The sequence below is a fragment of the Apostichopus japonicus genome, chromosome 14 (assembly GCF_037975245.1).
Source record: "Apostichopus japonicus isolate 1M-3 chromosome 14, ASM3797524v1, whole genome shotgun sequence".
Taxonomy (NCBI): Eukaryota; Metazoa; Echinodermata; class Holothuroidea; order Aspidochirotida; family Stichopodidae; genus Apostichopus; species Apostichopus japonicus.
In genome coordinates, this window is record NC_092574.1 from 15,451,266 (window position 1) to 15,472,666 (window position 21,401).

Sequence of the window (21,401 nt, forward strand, 5' to 3'; positions counted from 1 at the left end):
ACGAGAATTCAAAACGCTATTTTTGAACAGTATTAGCAATAATTGTAGGACGTTTTAATATATGTAAGCGTAATTAACGACCAACCAAGGAAGCTGAAGTAAACGTGATCGTTGTCTTGGTAACCAAGAAATTACTTCCACTTAGTGAGCTAAATGCTTGCGCTAAACACGGAGTTTGGGGGCCACAGTCCTGTTAAAGTTTTTAATTTTAGTAACAAAATGTCCAGAGGGGGGGGGGGTGGAAGAAATCCTTTATCAAGAAACACATGGACGGAAAATAATTGAGGAGCCCTACTGCAAAGATTCAAAGTATTTACAACAAAAAAATGTCACAATTAAAAGCCGAGCACCAGCTTTGACGAACAAGGTTTTAATAGTATAGTAGATGTAAAAGATATTATGTGAACACGGAAGCAGATACTTAGTGTCCGTATATATGGACTAGATGCCTCCGTTCCACCCCTTCCTTTCGTGAAAACCCTGAAAGTAGCCTCTTTTCGGCAGATTACACGTGTCCTGCTTTTGTTAATGAAAACAAATTCAATGTTTTAAAATTAAAATATGTACTTTTTGTTGGTAAATAAAAATTGCCCTATTGTTGAAAATTGAAAGAATTTATGCTGAATAGTTGCTTGCTCTATGAAAAGCATTTAAATAATATATACGAAATTTACATATGACTCATTTAGTTAGGTAGCTTGAAATGTAACCAATGGGGGTTAATTTGTAATTTGTAATCTGTAATTCTGAACAACTGTCCTCTGATTATATATCATCTTAACATACAGACTGGACAAGTGTAACTTAACTTGTACACTAATAAACTACCATATAATATCAATCTTGTCTGTTCGCGCGCGAGCCTCGTTGACCTCGTTGTTGACCTCATTGACGATTCTATAAAGTAATATGATAATGACTTTTACAAACTGCTCCAAATTTTGAAGTCCCATTATGTGGGGGTGTTAGTTGCTGGTTTGAGAAAAAATATCACATTTATTGTTATACAAACTAATATAAACTGGTCCAGAAAGTCCAACGAGTCGCAAAAGTTCAATAAATAGAAATAACCTTCCCCTGTACTATGATCTATGTATACGTTATTTCGACTTTCAAATTCATTGACGCTATATAGACCAGAACTCGCATTAGACCCTTTCGTATATAACCTCAAGAAAAGAAACATAGGCAAGTCACATCCTCACTTCCTTAGTATTTATGAATATATTTCTTTAAAAATTATTTACATTTTTTAACACATTTGAAAATAATATAATCAAAAATTCTTCAGATGTTTAATCTCAAATACTTCCTTTGACATATATGAGATCTCCTGACATATGTTTTGGTTGAAAGTCATGAAATCCCACAAAATATTTAGAGAAAAAAACAAAGACTTCTCAGGAATGTGTGGATGTGACATCACAGCTAGTCAGATTTCAGCAGTTTCTACACAATCTGATAATCTTTACACTTGAATATCTCTTTAACCGAAAAAGATATTTGAACAGTTTTTTCACCATTGTGTTTCTTTTATTGTCCTCTTTCATTTAACATAAACATGTATGACAACTAAACCAATCCTTTAAAATAATTAATTATTTGAAGTTCTCTCTATTGCATCTAAATTTAATGTGCGAGCTAAAATGATATTGTTCTGAAGCACGCCAGACTGAATCTTTGAAACAAGAGTTCGTCCGTATATCATCATCTCTTCCGACGAATGAGTGACGTCACCTATAGGACAGTCGAGGTGGATGTCATCCGAGAATTAAAGGAGTAGTCCTAACAAAGGAGTACAAAGACTAGTGTAGCAAATATCAAAAATGAAAACAACATGTGATATAGAACAATGTAGAAATATATGTATAACTATGTTAGTATAAGATTCTTAAAAGATTAACACATAACATGAATAAACAATGACTAGAATTATATTAAAGGTTCCAAATGATCAGACTAGATGAATATTACAGCATAATAAATGAAAGAATTCCTGTACAGTTGAATTCTTTGTTTCAGCAAAGTATACTGATCCCTGAGGTTTCTGCGGGATTGACTAAAAAAGCCCGTATAAGTGGGAAATGTAATGGGTGGTTTTTGACATTCCTAATTTTGTCCCGCGTCATTCTCATGAATTTACTCCTAGCAGCTGTAGTCACAATTAGTCTCTCAATGACTGGTAATCTATATTCAATGTCTGTGATGTCAACTTAGGAAACTTTATCAAGCCACACTTTTCCCTTTAAGATATATCTCGGCCGATGTTATACGGACTGAATCATGTTTTAGATAGTTTTTGACTGGGAGTTTCTCGTTGCTTTGACGCAGAATCAATTCCCGATGAACGCAATGTAAGCATCTGGTGACCTGAGAAAGAAAAGAAAAAAAAGGAAGGAAAGTTGATTACTTTTGAATAAGGGTATATTTTGAGTTCCATATTGTTCCACTTATTATTAACGTATGTCTCAATTGTTCCATGTATCATACATGCTATCTTCTTTGTGTGTACTTTATTTTGGGGTTTTATTTAGTTGTCGTCACTAAGTAATGGTTTTTGTCTTCATCGACATTTAAAATAATATGCATGAGTTAAAATATGGTGACTATAAAGTCACTCGACGATAAATTAAACGACGTACACTTGGTTGCCTTCTCAAATTGTGATCGATGTGTTTTATGGTAATAAATTAAGCAACAGTTGATTTTAAAACACAGCCCATGAAATGCATGAATGTCCACCACTTTGTAACATTGATTGATTTATTTGGTTTCATCACGTGAATATAAACAATGTGGATAGTAAGTCCTCTAAAAAACCTTCGGATGGCTTAACAAAGTAGAGGACTCCCTGTAAATGGCATCAAACTATTTCTTCTTCTCTTTCTGTTTGTTATTTAAAAAACGTTTGTCTACTAGTGAATTCTAAGCGAGTCCGCGGCCATTTCAATACGTGACGTCACTAAACAAAACGCGAGTGAAACCCAAGTTGGAAAGGGAATCATTCCGTAGAACGCATATTAATACTATGTATAGTATAGTTCCTTTCTTCCTTCGGTGCTCGCAACAGAGGCGACAGCCATTTGGAACAATTCTTCTTATGCTAATGCCCCTCTATATGTTATCATCCCACATTATGCTTCAAAGCACCCGTACTGACAGTACAAACAGTTCTTAATCTTTATCTGTATAGCAAAATGATAATAATACTGATCGTACTGTCAGTACGAGTACTTTGAAGCGGAACCCTGAAGCACAATATAGTCAAATTTCCCAACTGGGCGTAAGCGGCCTCAAAACTATATGCAACCTTTTGAGTGCCTCTCAAAGTAGCTATTTTTGCCTTCCATGTATACATTGTTTTTGGCATGTTTGCAAAACATGTTACCAAACATTGCAAAACGTGATACCATTATTAAACAAAAATTAACTTTACAACCTTGAAAACTCAAAATTGATGTATAATGCATGCAATTTAAAAAAGTGGAGAACCACTAACGTGTATATACCTGCAGTATATATTATCCCGGTCCCGCCGCATTAATGAAAGTATTCGCCTCTAGCCTTTAGAAATGGAATGGAATGATATTATATGTATGTTTTTACATATACCTGGTTGTACAAATACGAACTAGAGAGAGCCTCCTGAATTCATCCTAAAAGTATGTTCTTTGTAGCTATAGGATATTTAAAGTGACTTTGTACTGTATCCCAGCGTAGGAGAGGGAAAGCGAGAGAGAGGGGGGGGGGGGGGTGGGGGAGGGACAGTGGTCATTTAGACTTTAGAGGACCTAGGAAAATATAGTGAGGGCCCGGGGAAACGTGGAATAAAGAATCATGTATTCTCATTTGCATGATAATTTAAGGACAAATAAAGAGTACGAAAGGGGCTCGAAATAGCCTCGAAGCCTCTAAATGGGTCTCGTTAAATATGATTGTTTACAGGCTTAGCGGCTTACATATGCAACAGTAATTAAAAGTGTTAAAAGTTAATATCTTTATTTGTATGTTATATTTATATACCACGATGTACAAATTTAGGTTGTCATACCAGTATAAACTTGCAGAACACTTTTCTTGTTTACGAGCCCTCCCCCCTCTCCCCACCCCAAAGGATGGTTCCGAGAATTTGAGCCAACGGGTCGCAACTGTTAGTCAAGTGAGGCAGTCAAACAGACCTTTGTGGTTTGTATACATTCATTGCTTCGTGTCAATTGCATCTAGAATGATGTCAGGATCAAGAACCCCAGCTCACTCTTGAACCGTGGCCCCTGAATTCCTAGCTACGCCAAGGCTGGGTAAACTGGTCACTAACGGTCTGCTATGAAACACACTGATTAAATTAGTAGACTATAGACTGGCGTACATCGTAATAATAGCACCCCCACCCACCCCCAACCCCAACTCCCTCACAAAAAACAAGCTGTATTACTCTACCATTCACGTTTACATGAGATAAATGAAAATATTTAGAAGGATATTTTAGTTCGGTTCATTTTTTTTCCGTGTAATACCAGAGTAGATTCGGTAAAAAAATGCCGGAAGCTAGTGTCGATCAAATTCGAAATAAATGAATTCCATTCAGTACGGTTTTATAGCTTCTTGAAGCTTTTCTAGATGATATTCTATCCTGAAAAGAAAGAATGTTGTTGAGTTTACTAATCTTTACGCTAAACTATTCATTATACGCTGCAGGGATGATATGCAGCGGGTGTAACGGCAGGAAAATTACGTCATGAAGTAGTCGATAATTACAGCGATGACGTAATGAAATTTGAACCCCCAACGATTTTGTTTTTGTCTATAGTATGGATCGTCGCCGAAGATTCTTTTCGTCAATGCTTTAGGGTAGAAATTGTTTTCATTCATGCATTAAATTTTCAGTTTAAATAATCGAGCGTATACTGTGGGATGTTAGTTGCACAACAAGTTCAAGTTTATTTCTCATATGGCTACAAAACTGAAGTATATGTAGTAATTAATAACAAATATGGAATGATGATATGTGATGGATACTGTAAATAAAAATGCTGTTTACCAAAGCCGGTGACCACTTGGTCAGGAAAAAAAAAGAAAAAAAAAGGTTTATACGGGAAAACAAACAAACTAGTCTGTTTCACTTCCCCAGTTTGATGCAATGCAATGTCATATATCCACTTGCTACACATTCAATTCTTATATATATATATATATATATATATATATTATTAAAGAAAACCAGAGAAATTAGATATGAGTCATATCTTATAAGTCATATCTTATTTCTCTGGTTTTCTCTAATAATATTTTCTTTTGGAGTAAAGGTGGATTTTCGTTATATTATATATATATATATATATATATATATATATATATATATATATATATATATATATATATATATATATATATATATATATATATATACATTATATAACACCATTAGAGGAAAGATTTGTGTTACTATAAAACTCCCCGTGCATTCATGTATACTAGACAATGTGTTACTGTGCTAACATAGGGTTGAATCAGAGATCTGTCATGATGACATCATCGACCAGTTTGAACTATCAGTAACGAATAAACACCTCCACGTCCATCCCGCTGCCCCCACTCCCCCCCCCCCCCACACACACAAACACGCAGGGAACAAGATGTTTAATAGAGATCGCCACCAACTAATTTAAATTCATATGCAGGATGTAGAGCTAAGGGTATGTATTTTTAAAATAGGACATTTTGGACCAATTTCATATTTGCAATTTCACTGTGATTTAATCATTTTTATACGAATCAAAACATCAAAGGGTGGAAGCTCAGATCCCTTCAATAACCTGTAAGTAGACTGTAAAGTTTCCCGCTAAGAATATACTTAGACTGTACTTAATACCGTTACTTCAATACTCCCCTAATCCCATGGTTTCAATCACCCATTCGTCTAGTTTATAGATTCAAAACAGATATGATTGTAAATCGTTTATATAGCACTCCCAGGGACAGGACACACTACAGAGAAAACAACAGTATGTAGTCTGCAGCCTGACACGAATATATCACAATGCCCACACATTGAGGCATTTCTCAAGTTAAGAAAAACATCTTTGCGTAGGTTGCAAGGGTATACTAATGCACAATCTCATCTCATCTAATGTAAGAAACAAACGGTTATCAGGAAATTGCAATGTCCATTAAGTCAATTATGTGGTTAATATGCTACACAAGTGGTCTACTGGAATGACAAAATGTGCGGGGGGGGGGGGGAACAAAGAAAATATTATAAAATATATTATCATTGCCATTATAATCATATTTATTATTATTGATGTTGTTACACCGAGATGACAATTTCCTTTTTAAAATATTCCTCCCACGGGGCCACTAATGGGAGCTTTTGTGTCATTTTACATGTTGGATGTCTCGGATGAGAACTATATTAGAGTTTCACCTTTCCATCTTACCATCGCGTGATATTTCAATGCCCGCAGACAAACAGTGCAATTTACATTTGCCGTTCTGAAATTATATAAACTACAGTACATCGATCGACGACTCGACAGAATATTTGTCAACATATTGTGAATGTTAACGATGAAGTCCCCCTACCCCCCCCCCGACACCATTCACACAATAGGTCTATCACAAATCTCGGTATAAGATGCTGGTTTGTAGGTGTGAAAGATGATTGTTTCCAAGCTTAATGGGAAACAATATCATTTCGATGCGTCCATTAGGCACAGTTCCATAGACTGTTCGTTATGTATGTCATTTGATATCATCTGTATAATTTTGATTTGGAGTGTGTGTGTGTATGTCATCGGGTACTTGAGAATCATCTCAGACGATTAATTTATAGTCAGATTGTTTTTGGTCTTGAATTTTCCAAGAAAGTAGATGTTTTATAGTAAATACCAGTCTTAAAGACAGTCAGCTTTAGATGATACGAAGTAACTAGAATGCTTTACTTCCGTGGTAACGCCATGAAAACCAACACAATAATTTCTAGTCCGGTTTGTTTCTAAGTCTCACTTCTCATTTCAGAGAAATAATATCTGAGGGTCATCAATGCAAGTGACTGAACTACTTAGTCTAACACATAGCAATGCAGTTAGTGTCAGTTTCGTCAGATGCAAAAACATAACTTATATCGGAAATACATATTGGCTTTTACGGCCTTTAATAACATTGTTTACATTGTGTTGATGATATCATCCAAGCGTGTTCTTTGGTCCATATGAAGTGAATAGACTTATTAATAACTAATTGGGAAAAGGAACTCCTCCTGGAAGATATTTTTCTTTCTTCGACCATTTTGGAGAGAGATCAAGGCTTTTATGTGTTTTCTTTTTACACACCATTTGATGGCTTGCGTAAATTTTTAATATGCCATTAACGAGCTACATTTTCTTCAATTTTTAATGACTTTCTCTGTTTATTACAATATTTATTTTCTGCAAAATGAGATGGCTTTCTTTCTCTTTTTCTGCCTATATTTTGTTTGTTTTGCAATTGCATACTTAGTTAAAGCATTCTAGAAATCTTTGCCTCAAATTCCTACGTTATCGCTATCGAGGTATTAACAGTTGAAATTAGCAAACTTTGACCCTTTATTTGCGTGTTTGGACCATTGCCTGCAACTTTACCATCATATATATAGGCCTATACGGTATCAAGTATAGACTATCCAAGATGGCTGAAGTTTATCATAATGGGTTACATCCCAATTGTTTTACATACTAACTTAAATATAGTTTTTGAAGAAAACAAAACTTGTCAGTGATAATCTGTGACATCACACATGTTTGCTTCAAGTTCACCTTTTGTCAGAAAATGTGTCAACTTAAAATGTTTTTATCTCAAAAATTATGTTGTAAGAATTGAATGCAAATTCCATTAGGATGCTCAGAATATGTTCCTCTTTTTCATCAGTAAAAAAAAATGGAAATTTCACCTGGGCTATCCCTATTAATCGAATATGTCTTCAGTTTTCGCCTGAATGAACCTTTAAGTTGGTTAATGATATAGGTGAGGGTTAGTAGGGTAGTTTACCGTAGTTAGTTCAGAAGCTACATACAAGCCTATGTAGCTAAGCGTTGTAAGAGGGACGAATACTGGAAGAACAGTGTAGAATAATATAAAGGTAGATAAAACTGACGTGTATTATATTATGGTAGCGCCATGACGTACCGGTATTTTTTTCCCGATATTAAGATATTAAAGATATAGATATTGATAGATATTTACAGATATTAAATCTGTAAAATTATCGGTAGGTGTAGGAATGTTGGAACCTTTCTACATGCGCATACATGCGACACTGCGATTAATCGCATCTTATTGTTCGAGTACATTAAAAAGTTATGCTACAGGTCATTCACTTCCTGCGTTCCCCTCCCCCCCCACCCCCACCCCCATATGAAACTGAGTCTGTGTTGGATTCCCTGATATACTTGAGTGGTCACGTGGACCATAGACCTGACAACAGAAAGGTGCACTCTAGTGACATCTGCAAGAAGATCATGTTATATGTATATATAGCTTACAAGCTCTAAACCATACAGTATAACCGTAAGTTCATTCAGGATATAAGAGTAAAATGGATGGTTTCGCGGGAATTATTCGGGTGGAAGTACTTTCATATACATTTGATGTGGGTTACTTTTGCAATTTTGAGATTATGGTAAAGATATGATCAACCGTGCTTTGTTTCTGTATGGTAAATCGTCTGACCACTTCACATATTATTACATACCCCTTAATCTTGTCTTTAATCTTGGTGGAGGGGGGGGGGGGGGAGTGGGCATGAGGGTTAGGCAGATGGGGTTTTGTATCCTTTCCACAGAATATATTTATATTTGTAGATGTCCAACTAAGGCGGCCTAGAAAGGTTGACTTGTATCTATCGAAATGTCGTTTGTATTTCTAGAAGTGTTGACTTTTTAATCTCCAAATGTCAACTTATCAATTTAATACTTTGCCTCCCGTCTATTTGCAATGTCCCTTCTGTGCTACCATACCAAACAAGAATTTTACACAGGCTATTTCAGCCGACTTGTAACGTTTCAATGAGCTAGGCTAATATCAAATATTAGTTTTAATGCATTTTCCATGATACTTCATTCAAGCGTAATGATCAAAATTAATAATTTGAGTATTTTTGGAGCGTTTTTTTTTGTATTTCTAATGACACAGCTGATTGGTCCAGCAGCAGTCATAGACAATGTGCAGGGCAATACAATGGACGGGGCAGAAACTATGGGCGGGCAGAGTCAATGAACAGTTTGTAGAAACGTGATTCCACTCATAAAACTTGAAACAGAGACTCAATGACATGCACTGAAGATGTTTAGTACAGTAGTTATACAAAGAAGACAAAATGTTGAAAATCAGAGTAAAAATACTGTTTCCAAGAAGAATTATCGAAATATCGTAAATTTCTTTTACTCGTCGATATCACAACATCCCATATAATCAGTTTGGTGTATTATGATTTGCAACTGAATCACAAGAAGCATTTCTTCTTCTTCTTCTCCTTTTGTTTTATTGGTATTATTGTTTTGGAATTAAAGGGGTGGGCTGGGGTGAATTTTAACGGCTATAGAGAACAACTAAGTGCATATGCTGTTGGTTCGTTCCTTGAGCATTCAGTAGGGCATAGTTTATCCCTATAGTAATAAGTGCAACGATCTATTGCAGAACTCATATAAACATAACTTTTTCATGATATCTTACAAGGAAAACATCGGCTCGTATCCTGTTACGATGACGTCATCCATCATACCTCAATCCAGTTTTGCATTCATGTTTACAGATACTACGTACAGAGGCAGCTATATGCATTTTAAGAATTCAAGGACACAACTTAACAGTAATTATAGTCTGATGACTTTCCAAAATTATTTCAACTTTTTATCATTGACTATTTCAATAACAAAATCATTTATCTTTGTGTGTTTTTTTTTAAAACAAATGTTTAAAACTTTCTAACATTGTTATAACAAACTATGTCTGATAAGAAGGAGCATAAGGCAAGGAAAGGGGAGATGGGAGGAAAGGAAATAACACCGTTATGCAACCTATGTCATATATACTTTGCACTAACAAAATGGATAAATTGCTCAGAAATATATAAAAATAAATAAGTACAAGACAAGTAGACCGACCACAGCAGTAACGTAAATCCAACTCATTGTATAATTCCACGTGCAGACTTTATATACGTGTTAAATACCAAACAGTTACGTAATCAATTATAACAATACAACTGAAGTAAAACACATTTGCATAAATGCCAACGGAAACAGGTGTAGGGAGTAGAAGTATAGTTAAACAAATAATAATTAGATGTCACATATTGCCAATCAAAATCAAATTTGTCAAATAGAGTTGCTGCTCTTGTTTTAATACTGCTGACAACATTTCAAGCCCCTTGATCATGATACATAATACATCATAATACATAATACATCACTTTTCTGGTATTTTAGTTAATGAAGTCTATAAGAAGAGCGGGAATTCGCATAACAGCCTCGGTAGTGACTACTGCCTTAGGAGAAGTTATAAAGGGTTAGGGACAGTCAACAACATCATAACAATATTGAGCCCGAAGTCACTCTTCGCTAATTGGATTCAACCTTCTTAATGGCGTTCACGATCGACATAATCTTATCGGCCTTTTTGCTAAGATCATGTTTAGCATTATGTTCCCCTTCTGGGGGAATCGTGATACACACCTGACGATGATCACACAGACACAGTCTCTATGCAAGAGGACTGGTGTTGAGAGCGGATCAGTCGTTTGGTTGTTTGGTTTTTCGTGCCCAGGTTCTTTCCTGGGTCACTTTTCTTAAAAAGTATGATTGTCATAATATACAATAAGTCGTAACCATGGTGATTATTTGAACGCAATGCTACATTTGTACCGTGAAAGTTGCAGATTCAGTTGGCTGCATGTGAGTCAAGTGGATGTTTTCTGCTGGTAGCCAGTTATTGGATGGGGAATAAGGGCATATACAACACACTAACCGACACTTGAGTTTATAACTCAACAGTTATACTGTCTACATGGAATGACAGACGAACAATTATTGTTACTATCATCTAACCAATTGGGAAAACTATGGATGGTAGTATATTCATAAAGGTTATTGAAAGAATATGTGGGAATACTCAACACTATTTAATGCCAGACTATTTTTAAACAGGTACAACCGATCATCCCCAACAGAGGTTTGCTATAGGAAAACGATGTGCACATGTGACGTCACAGCCATGATCGTTATTTTGAAGTCGTTTTGTTTTGTATGCACTAACTCCATTTAATGTGGCCATATACTCCATTTAATGTTGACATTTAATCGACCAATCACAGTCCAGGAAAATGTGGTGACGGCAGTGGCGTCACCAGACTTTTCAGTCTGGGGGGGCACAGGGGGGCACCAGCATTTGATGGGGGGCACTTAGGTGGATACGGATCAACGTCCTGGGGAGGGGTCTAAGGGGAGGGGGTGCCCCTCCAGGCGCGGCGGAACGGGAAAATTATTGGGGGGGGGGACTAATGTGTAGAGACTATCTAAGCGGAGCGCCACCATCGGTTGGCGAGGAGCGTACAAGAAAATTTTGGGTTTTTCAAACCCCCAGATGGCCGGAAACGGCACTTCCCGAGTGTTTTATGCTGCAAATAGCTAGCCCTAAAATATGGGTCTCAAGCCTGCAATTTCTCAGATTGCAAGCCCCCCCGGTTCCGCCGCCACTGCCCCCCCTCCCCTTTGGAAAATTTTCGCATACGGAGGATGGGCTACATGCAAAATGCTGCCACATTTGATGCTAAATTCGATCTGAAGATATCTCCAGAAATTGCTCTTTTTGAGGTAATGATTTTAACAAGGCGCAGAATTTTGCGGAGGATATGAACCACATGCTGTCGATATTATGCCTAACCCTATCAATAGAAGCTACATTTGTTGAATTAATGTGTGCATGACCCCGACTCCTTTCTTGTCCTTCTCGTTTTCGCACATTATCTATTAAGATGTAACAGGTTCCAGCATCGTTATTGGCTCCTATCAGGGATCTCACCATGCAATCCAAAGTTTGATCACACATCGAGTATGGCTCAGTATGCAGGTGTGAACATTCGCCATTTGTTCCTACAAGCATCTGACCTCAGATGACCTCTGCACCCCTTACACAACAGGGTTAATATATGGGTCCACAAATATAGGCAAGTATGGTGCCTGCGGACCCTCACATTCTCACATTTCGTCAGCTCCTAACCTGTCAACCTCAGACCAAGGCAACATATTGCAGTACCCTCCCTTCTCACAGTCATGTAGCTCGCGAAGCGGACTCGTATATCCGCTGGTATGGCGTGAGCACTGACACATTCAATGTAAATATCGACACCTGTTGTGATGGCGCGGGTTACGACTTCGATACCCGACGTTCAAGGATAACCTTGTTAATTTTTTCGCAGCTCATTTGAAGAAAATACGAATTACTGTGCTTCTTTGTCCTTATGAAAAACCAACTCAGATGATGGGGGGGGGGGTCAGATGGGGGGCACCCGGGGGGGCACTAGGTTTTCCAGGGGGGGCACGTGCCCCCCTGGCCCCCCCTTGGCGACGCCACTGGGTGACGGTGTTGACGGTAATTCATCTATTTAATTTTTACATTAAATGTAATATATGCCCACATTAAATAAATCGAATTAATGCATATATTTAAAAACAGGGCACCTGATCTGCCCATAGTATAATATCTTCATTAATTGATTTAATGCAGACATTAAATCGATGTAATGCGGACATTAAATCGCAAATTATGTCCTCTCCGGCCAACTATAAGCGTATTGGTGAATTTATACTCACCGTGATTGCTACGTGTTTAACCGAAAGGGACATTGAAGCAAAACATATGATATCATTGAAGCACATTGACAAATTTGTTTTATGATTTTCTATAAAAGTTACATCAAATTTCTTACGTTGAGATACATCTCAAATATTGACCCACGTTATAGTCATTGGCATATTATACATTGGCACTTATACATGAAGCTATATTCGCTATGAAGCTATATTCGCTATATGATGCTATATGAAGCTATATTCGTTCAATTGTAATGGCTTATCATTTATACAATATTTACTCAAATATTTAGGAAACTGAAAAGATTGGGAAAGAAAACAAAAGTAGCCTAAGGACTTTTCATTTCATGTTTAACTCACTGCGTACAAAATTTATGACTAATTCGTCGCATCCTGCTGTCATTCATTGTCGAATCCCATGACGTTATAGGCAAGCATATAACTTAATAGTTAGTAAACTGATGACTCTTTTCCGTTTGCATTTTGGTAAAAATGAGGGAAAATTCTGACAGAGAATGTTCATAAATTTAATTATGTTTATCTTTCTATATGCTATCTATCTGGTAATTGTCCATGGAAATACCAGATATACACAAAGTACCGAATGAATATTTACCGTCTTTTTTTTTTTTTTTTTTTTTAAGGGACAAGTACATATAACAATGACGCAAACGGCGTTATCAATTTACTATCCGCCAAAAATTATAGAACGATATTCTTGCTGAAATAAATCTCGACATGACTTTATATAAGCAACGTATTTCAAGGTAAGTGATCTGACTAGAATCGTTATCAATTACAGCAATTATAGGTTTAGATTTTATAATTATATCTGAACACACTATAGACAAGCCACAAAAAATGTTTAACGTCCAATCCCCACGAAATGAGAGGGAGACACTTTCAATTGCAGCTTCTTGTATATTCAGTTGTAACAAATTGGTGAAGTGAATGAATGGTAACTGTGAGCAAAAACCCAATCCCCACCCTCCCCCACTCCCCCACCGCTTCCACCCTGAATCGGCATTTGTTCTCCATTCCTTGACCTCGCGAGAATAAACTATATTCTCAACACAAGGAGGCTGAATACACTAATTATATATATATATATATATATATATATATATATATATATATATATATATATATATATATATATATATATATATATATATTTATATATATATATATATATATATATATATATTAATATTATATATATATATATATGTTAATATTATATATTACTATAGTTAATATGCAAGATGAGTCGGTCATCATCCTCCGTAATTACACATAAAGCAATAAAAAGCGAAATCACTGTGAATTGCAATAATTATAGAACAGTTAAGAAAGTTAGCTCGAAGAGATGCTTTTCACGCGCATAATATCGTCTTCAAAACATATTTTTGGACAGACTCTTGTTAGCTATCCTATATATGGCTAATTTATGTACGACAGCATTTTGAATGGAATAGCGTAAATAAATTGTCCGAACAGGCTTGCCTATCAAATAAAAACTCGATCAGAAATTTATGTTTTATTGTGATTTTGCGTTTTATCAACAAAGTATATTAATGTGTAATCTTGAGACGTTCAGATTTGAAACCATGTGTTATGCTTTTCCATGAGCAAATATTTCCATAGTATCCTATAGTATGGTCGGTTAAACTATCTATAAACATCATTAAGACGGTCTGAATATCTTATAAGCAGAAAGACGAGGATTATGTATGATTTATAAAGAAAAATACAAAATCATACTAAAGCTGAATAATTCATGCAGATGAGTAATATACAAACCCTGCAGAGAGGGGAGTGTGCAATGTTAATAGGTCTATCCTCTCGCTGCCTACGTTACAAAATCGCATATTTATACATGTAATTTATGATATCCAAGTGACGTGTATAAAATGTATTTTAAAACGAAAACAGTTGCCAGTATGAGGCCTTTTTCAAAAAATTATCCACCCCCCCAGTGAATGAATATATGAATATAAACATGCAAACGCAACTGAAGGAAAGGACATTTTGAAAATATATGAAAACAAAATAATAGAAAAAAGTCCAACATCTCAGGAATGAATTGATATGATCCTTTATCCCACGCGTTTCTATTAAATTAAATCAATGGCCATCGTAAGATAACACAATGGGAAGAGGATGGTCAAAAACAATATCTAACAATTTAGACAATAGTTTATTATCCATTGTAGTTTGTGTTATTACCCTTTTAATTTCAGTCTACCATTGAGGTCATTGCTGTGGCAGCGCTTGGATCTGTTCGTGTTTTACTTTCTTTCTTGTCGAGTGATAGGGCCTTTAAGAAAGCGTTACGATACCGAGGGTTTGTCACCCCATAAATGAAAGGGTTCACCGCCGAGTTCAAGTAAAGGAGAATGGTCAAAACCAGGAAGATGTTCCGCCGGCCTGCTATTGGAAGTTTCATCTGATAGCCGACTAGTCCGAAAATCCAAGTCGCGGTTACGAAAAACTGAAGGGGTGCATTGCAAAGGAAAAAGGTGCAGCCGTTAATGATGATCATTCGCGTCGCGGCGATGAGAGCCCTCTTCGCTGCAACCGTCGCTTGGTCGCACTCTTTACCGCCGCCGATGTCTTCCCGGCGGTTCCGCAAACGCCAGATGATCATTGCGTAAAAAAATGCTGTACCAAACAAGGCGGCGTAAAACGGAAAAAGTTGCAGAGGGACACCAATTGCATTGCGATAAGTCGGAGAGAAGCTCGTGCAGTAGGCCGTATCACCCGAGAGGTACCGGTATTCGCTGTCATCTGGAAATAAAATACAGTACAAAGCTCGACGCCCTCTCGATGGAATCTGCAAGGCGGCCAAGATGAAAGAATATAACCACGTCCCCGCAAGAAGAGAAAGAGTACGGTGGAACGTACTGATTTTGATATGTCGCATAGGGTGGCATACCGCGGTGTATCGTTCCATCGAGAAAAGTGTGACCGTTAGCACTGACACGTAATACGTCACCTCAAACAGGGTGGAGATGACGCAGTATGCAGGACCGAAGAGATCGAAACCAATGTTAAGAGGAGTCGAAACGTAGTAATACAACCGGTCAATGTAGCCATACCCTAAGATAATCATATCAGCGACAGCTAAATTCACGAGATAGGCATTCATCACGGTCTGCATGCTTTCAACTTTATAAACTACGAAAAGAAACAAACCGTTCGCAACTAAACCGACAATCACGATAACAGCGAAGACGGTGTAAGTCAAAATCTGCTCTATGAAAGGTTTTACAAGCCCATCTTGGATGATTTCCATTGACAGATTCCGCACGTCCAACAGCTTACCCGTGCACTCAAATTCCGTCTCCATCTTTTGACCAAAAATAAAAACGACGTAAAATGGCACAGACTTCACTGTAGCCTCTGTTATCTTATCTCGAAGCAAAATCTCCGTAGAAATTTACCAATTCAAATTCAAATTGATCGAAGTAAGTATCCTTACAACAACGAATTCAAAATAAACTATCCAAATGATTCCTATTTACAGGAGAAAGACCTTGTTAGCAGTTCAAGAGGCGATAATACAATAAAGCCGTCAAGTTTCCAATAGACGGTTACATATCTAATATATACTTTATGCAGTACCTATATAATCAAGTATATTGCAAGCTGAGGGTTAAATTTGAACACGAATGGAGGACAGACAGCGTTCTGTCTGTAGTGAGGGGTTTATATATGCAACCGTGTATTCGTTTGATACGATTGGCCAGGCAGCTGGGACAATTTAAATATGCTAATGACACTCGATACTCTCCTCCCATATCATGCATCAAATCACTTGTACTGACAGTATGCACATAGTTCCTAACATTTATCTGATTGAAATAGGATAGTCATACTGTTCATATACTGTCAATGTGAGAACATTGAAGCAGGACATGCGCTTACAGACTTACAGTGTGGAAAACAAATTGTCCCAACTGAGTGGATTGGCTGGTTTAGATAGTGAATATTCATTTATTCATCAGCAAATGTTTGAACATGTCTCTTTTCGTCTGATTGAAGTCAAAGAAGGTTTATTTACAATTCAAGTTGAGCAGATAACTGACAACTGACGCTCTGGATGTGTGTGAAATGTTTTAATAAAATTTATCTGTCCGAGCAACAAAACTTTACAGTATTTTTGTTTCTTATAATTGACTAAGAGTTGGCTAAGACCATGTGTAGTATACCTGTTAGCGGTGAGTGTGGATCAATTTGCTTGGTTTCGTGTCAATGTGCTATCTGAGGTAACCTTTTTCAAAACCTATAGATTATGTTCAGGGGGTAGGAAGCTTCCAAAACGTGGGGGGGGGGGTGGGGCACAAAATCAGAGGGGCACCTTCTCATTCCACAACCACCACTCGTAAGCTATAAACCGATACACACCGGCCATGTCACTTAAATATATATGATGTTTTAGTATGCTATCAATACTATTATGGTGCACGTGAATAATTAAAATAAAATATTAAAATTAACAAAGGCTTACGATATCCAAAATACAGTTCTTCATCAAAGGAGCACATTTTATTTGCCAGAAGGGCATATTTGCTATTTTGGAAAAAAATGGTGGAGGGGAGGGGGCACGTGCCCCAGTGCCTCCCCGGCTCCTACCCCCTGATTAAGTTCGATTTTGCAGGCAATCAGTAATTTAATTATATGGATCGCTCTTCACCAATCATTAACCACCGAGGATCTACTTGACGTAACACCATCGGTTACAGACTCGATCTAAGGGGACTGCATGGGGTTGAGACTGGATCAAGATATTTGATTTTCGTGCCCATGCTCTTTTTTGGGTGACTTTTCGTTTTAATACTATACCTTTTAACCAGGATCATTTGCAGTATATATCTCCGTGTTTGCATTGTGTTGCCATTTTTTCATCAAGGATAAATGCTGCTGAATATTATTCAAGGGTGTCCTGTTGTTTAATATATGAAAGGTAAAAGAACATGTTTTGGTTGAGTTATTAGAATTGATAAAACAAAGGATTAGAATTAAAGTTAAGACCTGCACCGAGGAGACTACGTCGTCATCAATTTATCCTTAAAGGAGCCCTCCCAATGGATTAAGCATAGTTTACAGGTGAACACCGGAATTATAGCTATATATAGAAAAAACAGTAATAAATAGTAGCACTCAAAGTCTTTCTTTATTTTTCGACTCTAACATAACAAGACACAAATTCTGCATGCCTAACGTCATCATTTGATGTATATTACTACTTTAACTATTATACTAAGTATAACCTCTCTATGAAAACCACTCGTCTTAATTCTTGTCACTAAAGTTTCTTTTCTTCATCAAATTGCTAGCACAATTAACTGGTAAAGTTAAGATGACAGCGGTAATATAACTACCGTCCATTATTTGAAATATAAATTATGGATATTATTATAATCTATATAATGAACATCATCAATGCCATACGGCTATTAAATGTGGTACTAATTCTTATTTTGATATGTAATGGACTTTTCTTAATTGTGTTTTAGTTTAATATCCTATTGTGGTGTATAGCGAACTAATGCAGCGACTTAATACACAGGGTTGTATTATTTAAATGTTTGGTGAACTTAATACCTTCCACACACAAAGAAAGAAAGAACACCACATTTCGAAATTCGCTTTCTTATATAGTCTTGAGAGAAGTCTAATTTGGCCTCATTTCATTTTTGTATTTTCTTCCGTCAACCATCAAGTGCTCAGAAAGTGCAATAATAAGTGCATGATGGGTGCATGACCTTTTAACCCCTCTGTTCTCCCGTTTCCGGTGTTGTTATATCAGTATTTACAGCGGGAGGGTGTGATGCCGTATAGGAACAACTGTATTTGGTATCTATGTATAGGGAGGATGTATCAATGCGCAGAACAAAGTCTTTAGTCTTTATCTGACGTCTTACTCACATGATATCGTTGTGATATTTCTCATTATATCGGGCAAATCATTAAGACCTAATGCTAATTAATCTGAAAATATGTATATGCCTATATGACTATTGATATGCGGATTTCTCATTTTATATGCTCCCAAATTGACCTTTTCAATTTTGAAAGGAGACGATATGGCCCTCGGTTCGTTTCAAGTCGACTTCCATTTAAAGGGGTATGGGTATGCTTCACCCCCTCTACCCTCCCCAATAGAAACAACACATATACGTGAAATGGTGTATTGTTAGGTATAGTTAAGATTTAACATTAGGTCTATGATTGGGTCTACACGCAACATTATGTTAATAATAACTTTTTTTGTATACTGATGAACGGGGGAGAAGGGGAGGTGGCATGTGGCACACACTCCCACCCCTAAGATCCGCGCAATGGATCATGCTTCATCAATCTGTTGCCAAATGGTTTAACAGATTAACAGGGCAGTTTGTCGTATTGTTTTAAATGTCGCAAACATTCTTACTTAAGTTTGACATTTTGATGGCACTTAAAAGTTTCCGTATTAAAAAGAGGTTGACCTAATAATGCACTTATTATTATATTTATGCTGGCAAAAACACACAATTAAGTATTAAGTTATTCAACTTTCTCATGGAGAAGAGTGGAAGAGGGGAAACAAGTAACGTGTACATAATACAAACATGCACAACCGCATGAGATGTTACACGAAAATTATGTCCAATACATTATATATTTTTTTAACTTCATGATTTTTTTCTCCCTTCATCCGCCACCAATCCGACAATAGTTTGATTCCAAATCGTAACAAAAGTTAACAAAGTAACAAAATGATTGATTATAAGAAAGATTAAACAATATTCAAAAATCCGTATTTTAAAAGTTTATAGGTATATAACCTTTGGTGGGAGTCTCTGCAAGAGCATTGATAATCATGAAATTAAATACAACTGCATAAAATAGGCAGGCTGTGTTTGAGAAGTCCTCGATACCGCCGCTACTGGAAGAGTTTGATTAGTAACCACGTATTAACACAATTCGAAGTTCGTTAATCCAAAATCTTTAAATAACGAGCGTATGTCACATTTATATAGGCTGTGAGGCGGTGCTCTCATTTGAAGGATTGTATCTGACCCTATGAACTTTGTTTCGAAATGAAATTGCGGTCAGATATTCAGAACTATATTGGGTATTTACCATTGCATATATGAACGGTTTCACTCCTGAGTTCAGCAATGTGAGCATATTTGCACCTTGAAACAATACATGAGCTCCAAACTTGCCATACGTGGTAGAATTACCTCCTATGGTAGTTAAACAGGATAATGCACCATAGAATACATATGGCATTTTGCACAAGAAGAAAATCACGCCACAGATGACTATCATTTTTGCTGCGGCGGTATATTGAGTTTCCGATATCGCGATGTTGATATCAATACCGTCTGTGTCTTCTTCCTTCTTCATAAACCTCTTTATAAGATGCCAATAGCAGTACACGTTGGCGAGGAGAGCAGGGACAGTAATAATCAAATCCAATACCGCGGTAAAACCATTTGGCGATATATTTTGCTGGCAAGAATAGAACTTTCCCGAATAGGGCCTCAATCCACTTTCCTCCGAAAGCAGAATGCATCGACTCTGACGTATGCCATTGGCCGGTATTTTTAAGAGAGTCAACGCAACCGACATTATCCACATACACATTAACAGAATCCGTGTACGTCTTGGGGTGATCTGTTGACTATGTTTCTCCGGGAGGTAAATCGCGATGTATCGTTCTAGTGACGCGACGGTAATCGCAAAGACAGACATATAACCGGCAGATGAAAGGAGTGTTGAAGTGATACAATATGACGGCGGAAGGCTCTTAGAAAATAAATAAATTGGACCGAAAGAGAAGAAATACAAACAGTTGATGTAACAGCGCGCTATCAGTAGCACGTCAGCCGCAGCTAAATGCGCAAGAATAGTGTTCAGTGTGGTAAGCCTGTAGTCAACTTTATCCCATACAAACATGAACAGAATGTTTCCTAGTAGACCGAGTATAGTTAAATATAAGAAAACAGTAAAGGTTAGAAATACGTCGAAAGGATCAGTTTCTACAAGCTGCGACTTCTCCGGTATAAACAACGAATCGGAGAGATTCTTCAAGGCTAACAGTTCTGCCTCACATTCAAATTCTGCGGCGGCCATGTTTGATGTAGCCTTATGTGTATAACGATGCTTCTTACTGTATATTCAGTTACATACGCTACTATATGGACTTTTAAGGTCTGTTGCAAGCTGATAGACCAGCAAGTTTTAAAATTAATTTGGATTTCATTGATAATGAAGGAACACCTATGAAGTAAGCCCATAACATTGCAATATGCAGACAAGAGCAATATGAAATAAATATTCTCTGGGTTTTTTCGATCTCAGAGCAACAACACAGCATAAGAAAAGTTGTCATTCGGTGGTAAATGTGGATCTATGACGTAATTTTTGTGATTGTGGTTATTATACAACTGAATTTGTCTACCAACTCTCGCCCAAGTGAATATTATACAAATAATGAATGGTGTCCATTCGTGCAATAGTGCAAATATTTCATGAGTTGAATGATGGAATGTTCCATTC

At 36.8% G+C, this 21,401-nt stretch overlaps 2 protein-coding genes across 2 annotated transcripts in view; both read right to left on the minus strand.

Moving 5' to 3' along the window:
* Positions 1-362: 362 nt before the first annotated feature.
* LOC139979664 (allatostatin-A receptor-like) overlaps positions 363-21,401 on the minus strand; it is a 29,272-nt gene continuing 8,233 nt past the window's right edge. Inside the window, exon 2 of the mRNA XM_071990681.1 lies at positions 363-2,370. Within this exon, the coding sequence (XP_071846782.1) occupies positions 2,282-2,370 (89 nt within the window). The 3' untranslated portion in view covers positions 363-2,281. The remainder of the gene's footprint in view (positions 2,371-21,401) is intronic.
* Positions 14,052-16,996, minus strand: LOC139979665 (neuromedin-U receptor 2-like). The gene has a single exon (XM_071990682.1). It carries the CDS (start codon positions 16,195-16,197, stop codon positions 15,085-15,087), a length of 1,113 nt encoding a protein of 370 aa, XP_071846783.1. The 5' UTR covers positions 16,198-16,996; the 3' UTR covers positions 14,052-15,084.

Bases quoted from the DNA above. Each gene is read 5' to 3' on its own strand.
- LOC139979665 (XM_071990682.1), bottom strand. From the start codon at position 16,197: ATGGAGACGGAATTTGAGTGCACGGGTAAGCTGTTGGACGTGCGGAAT.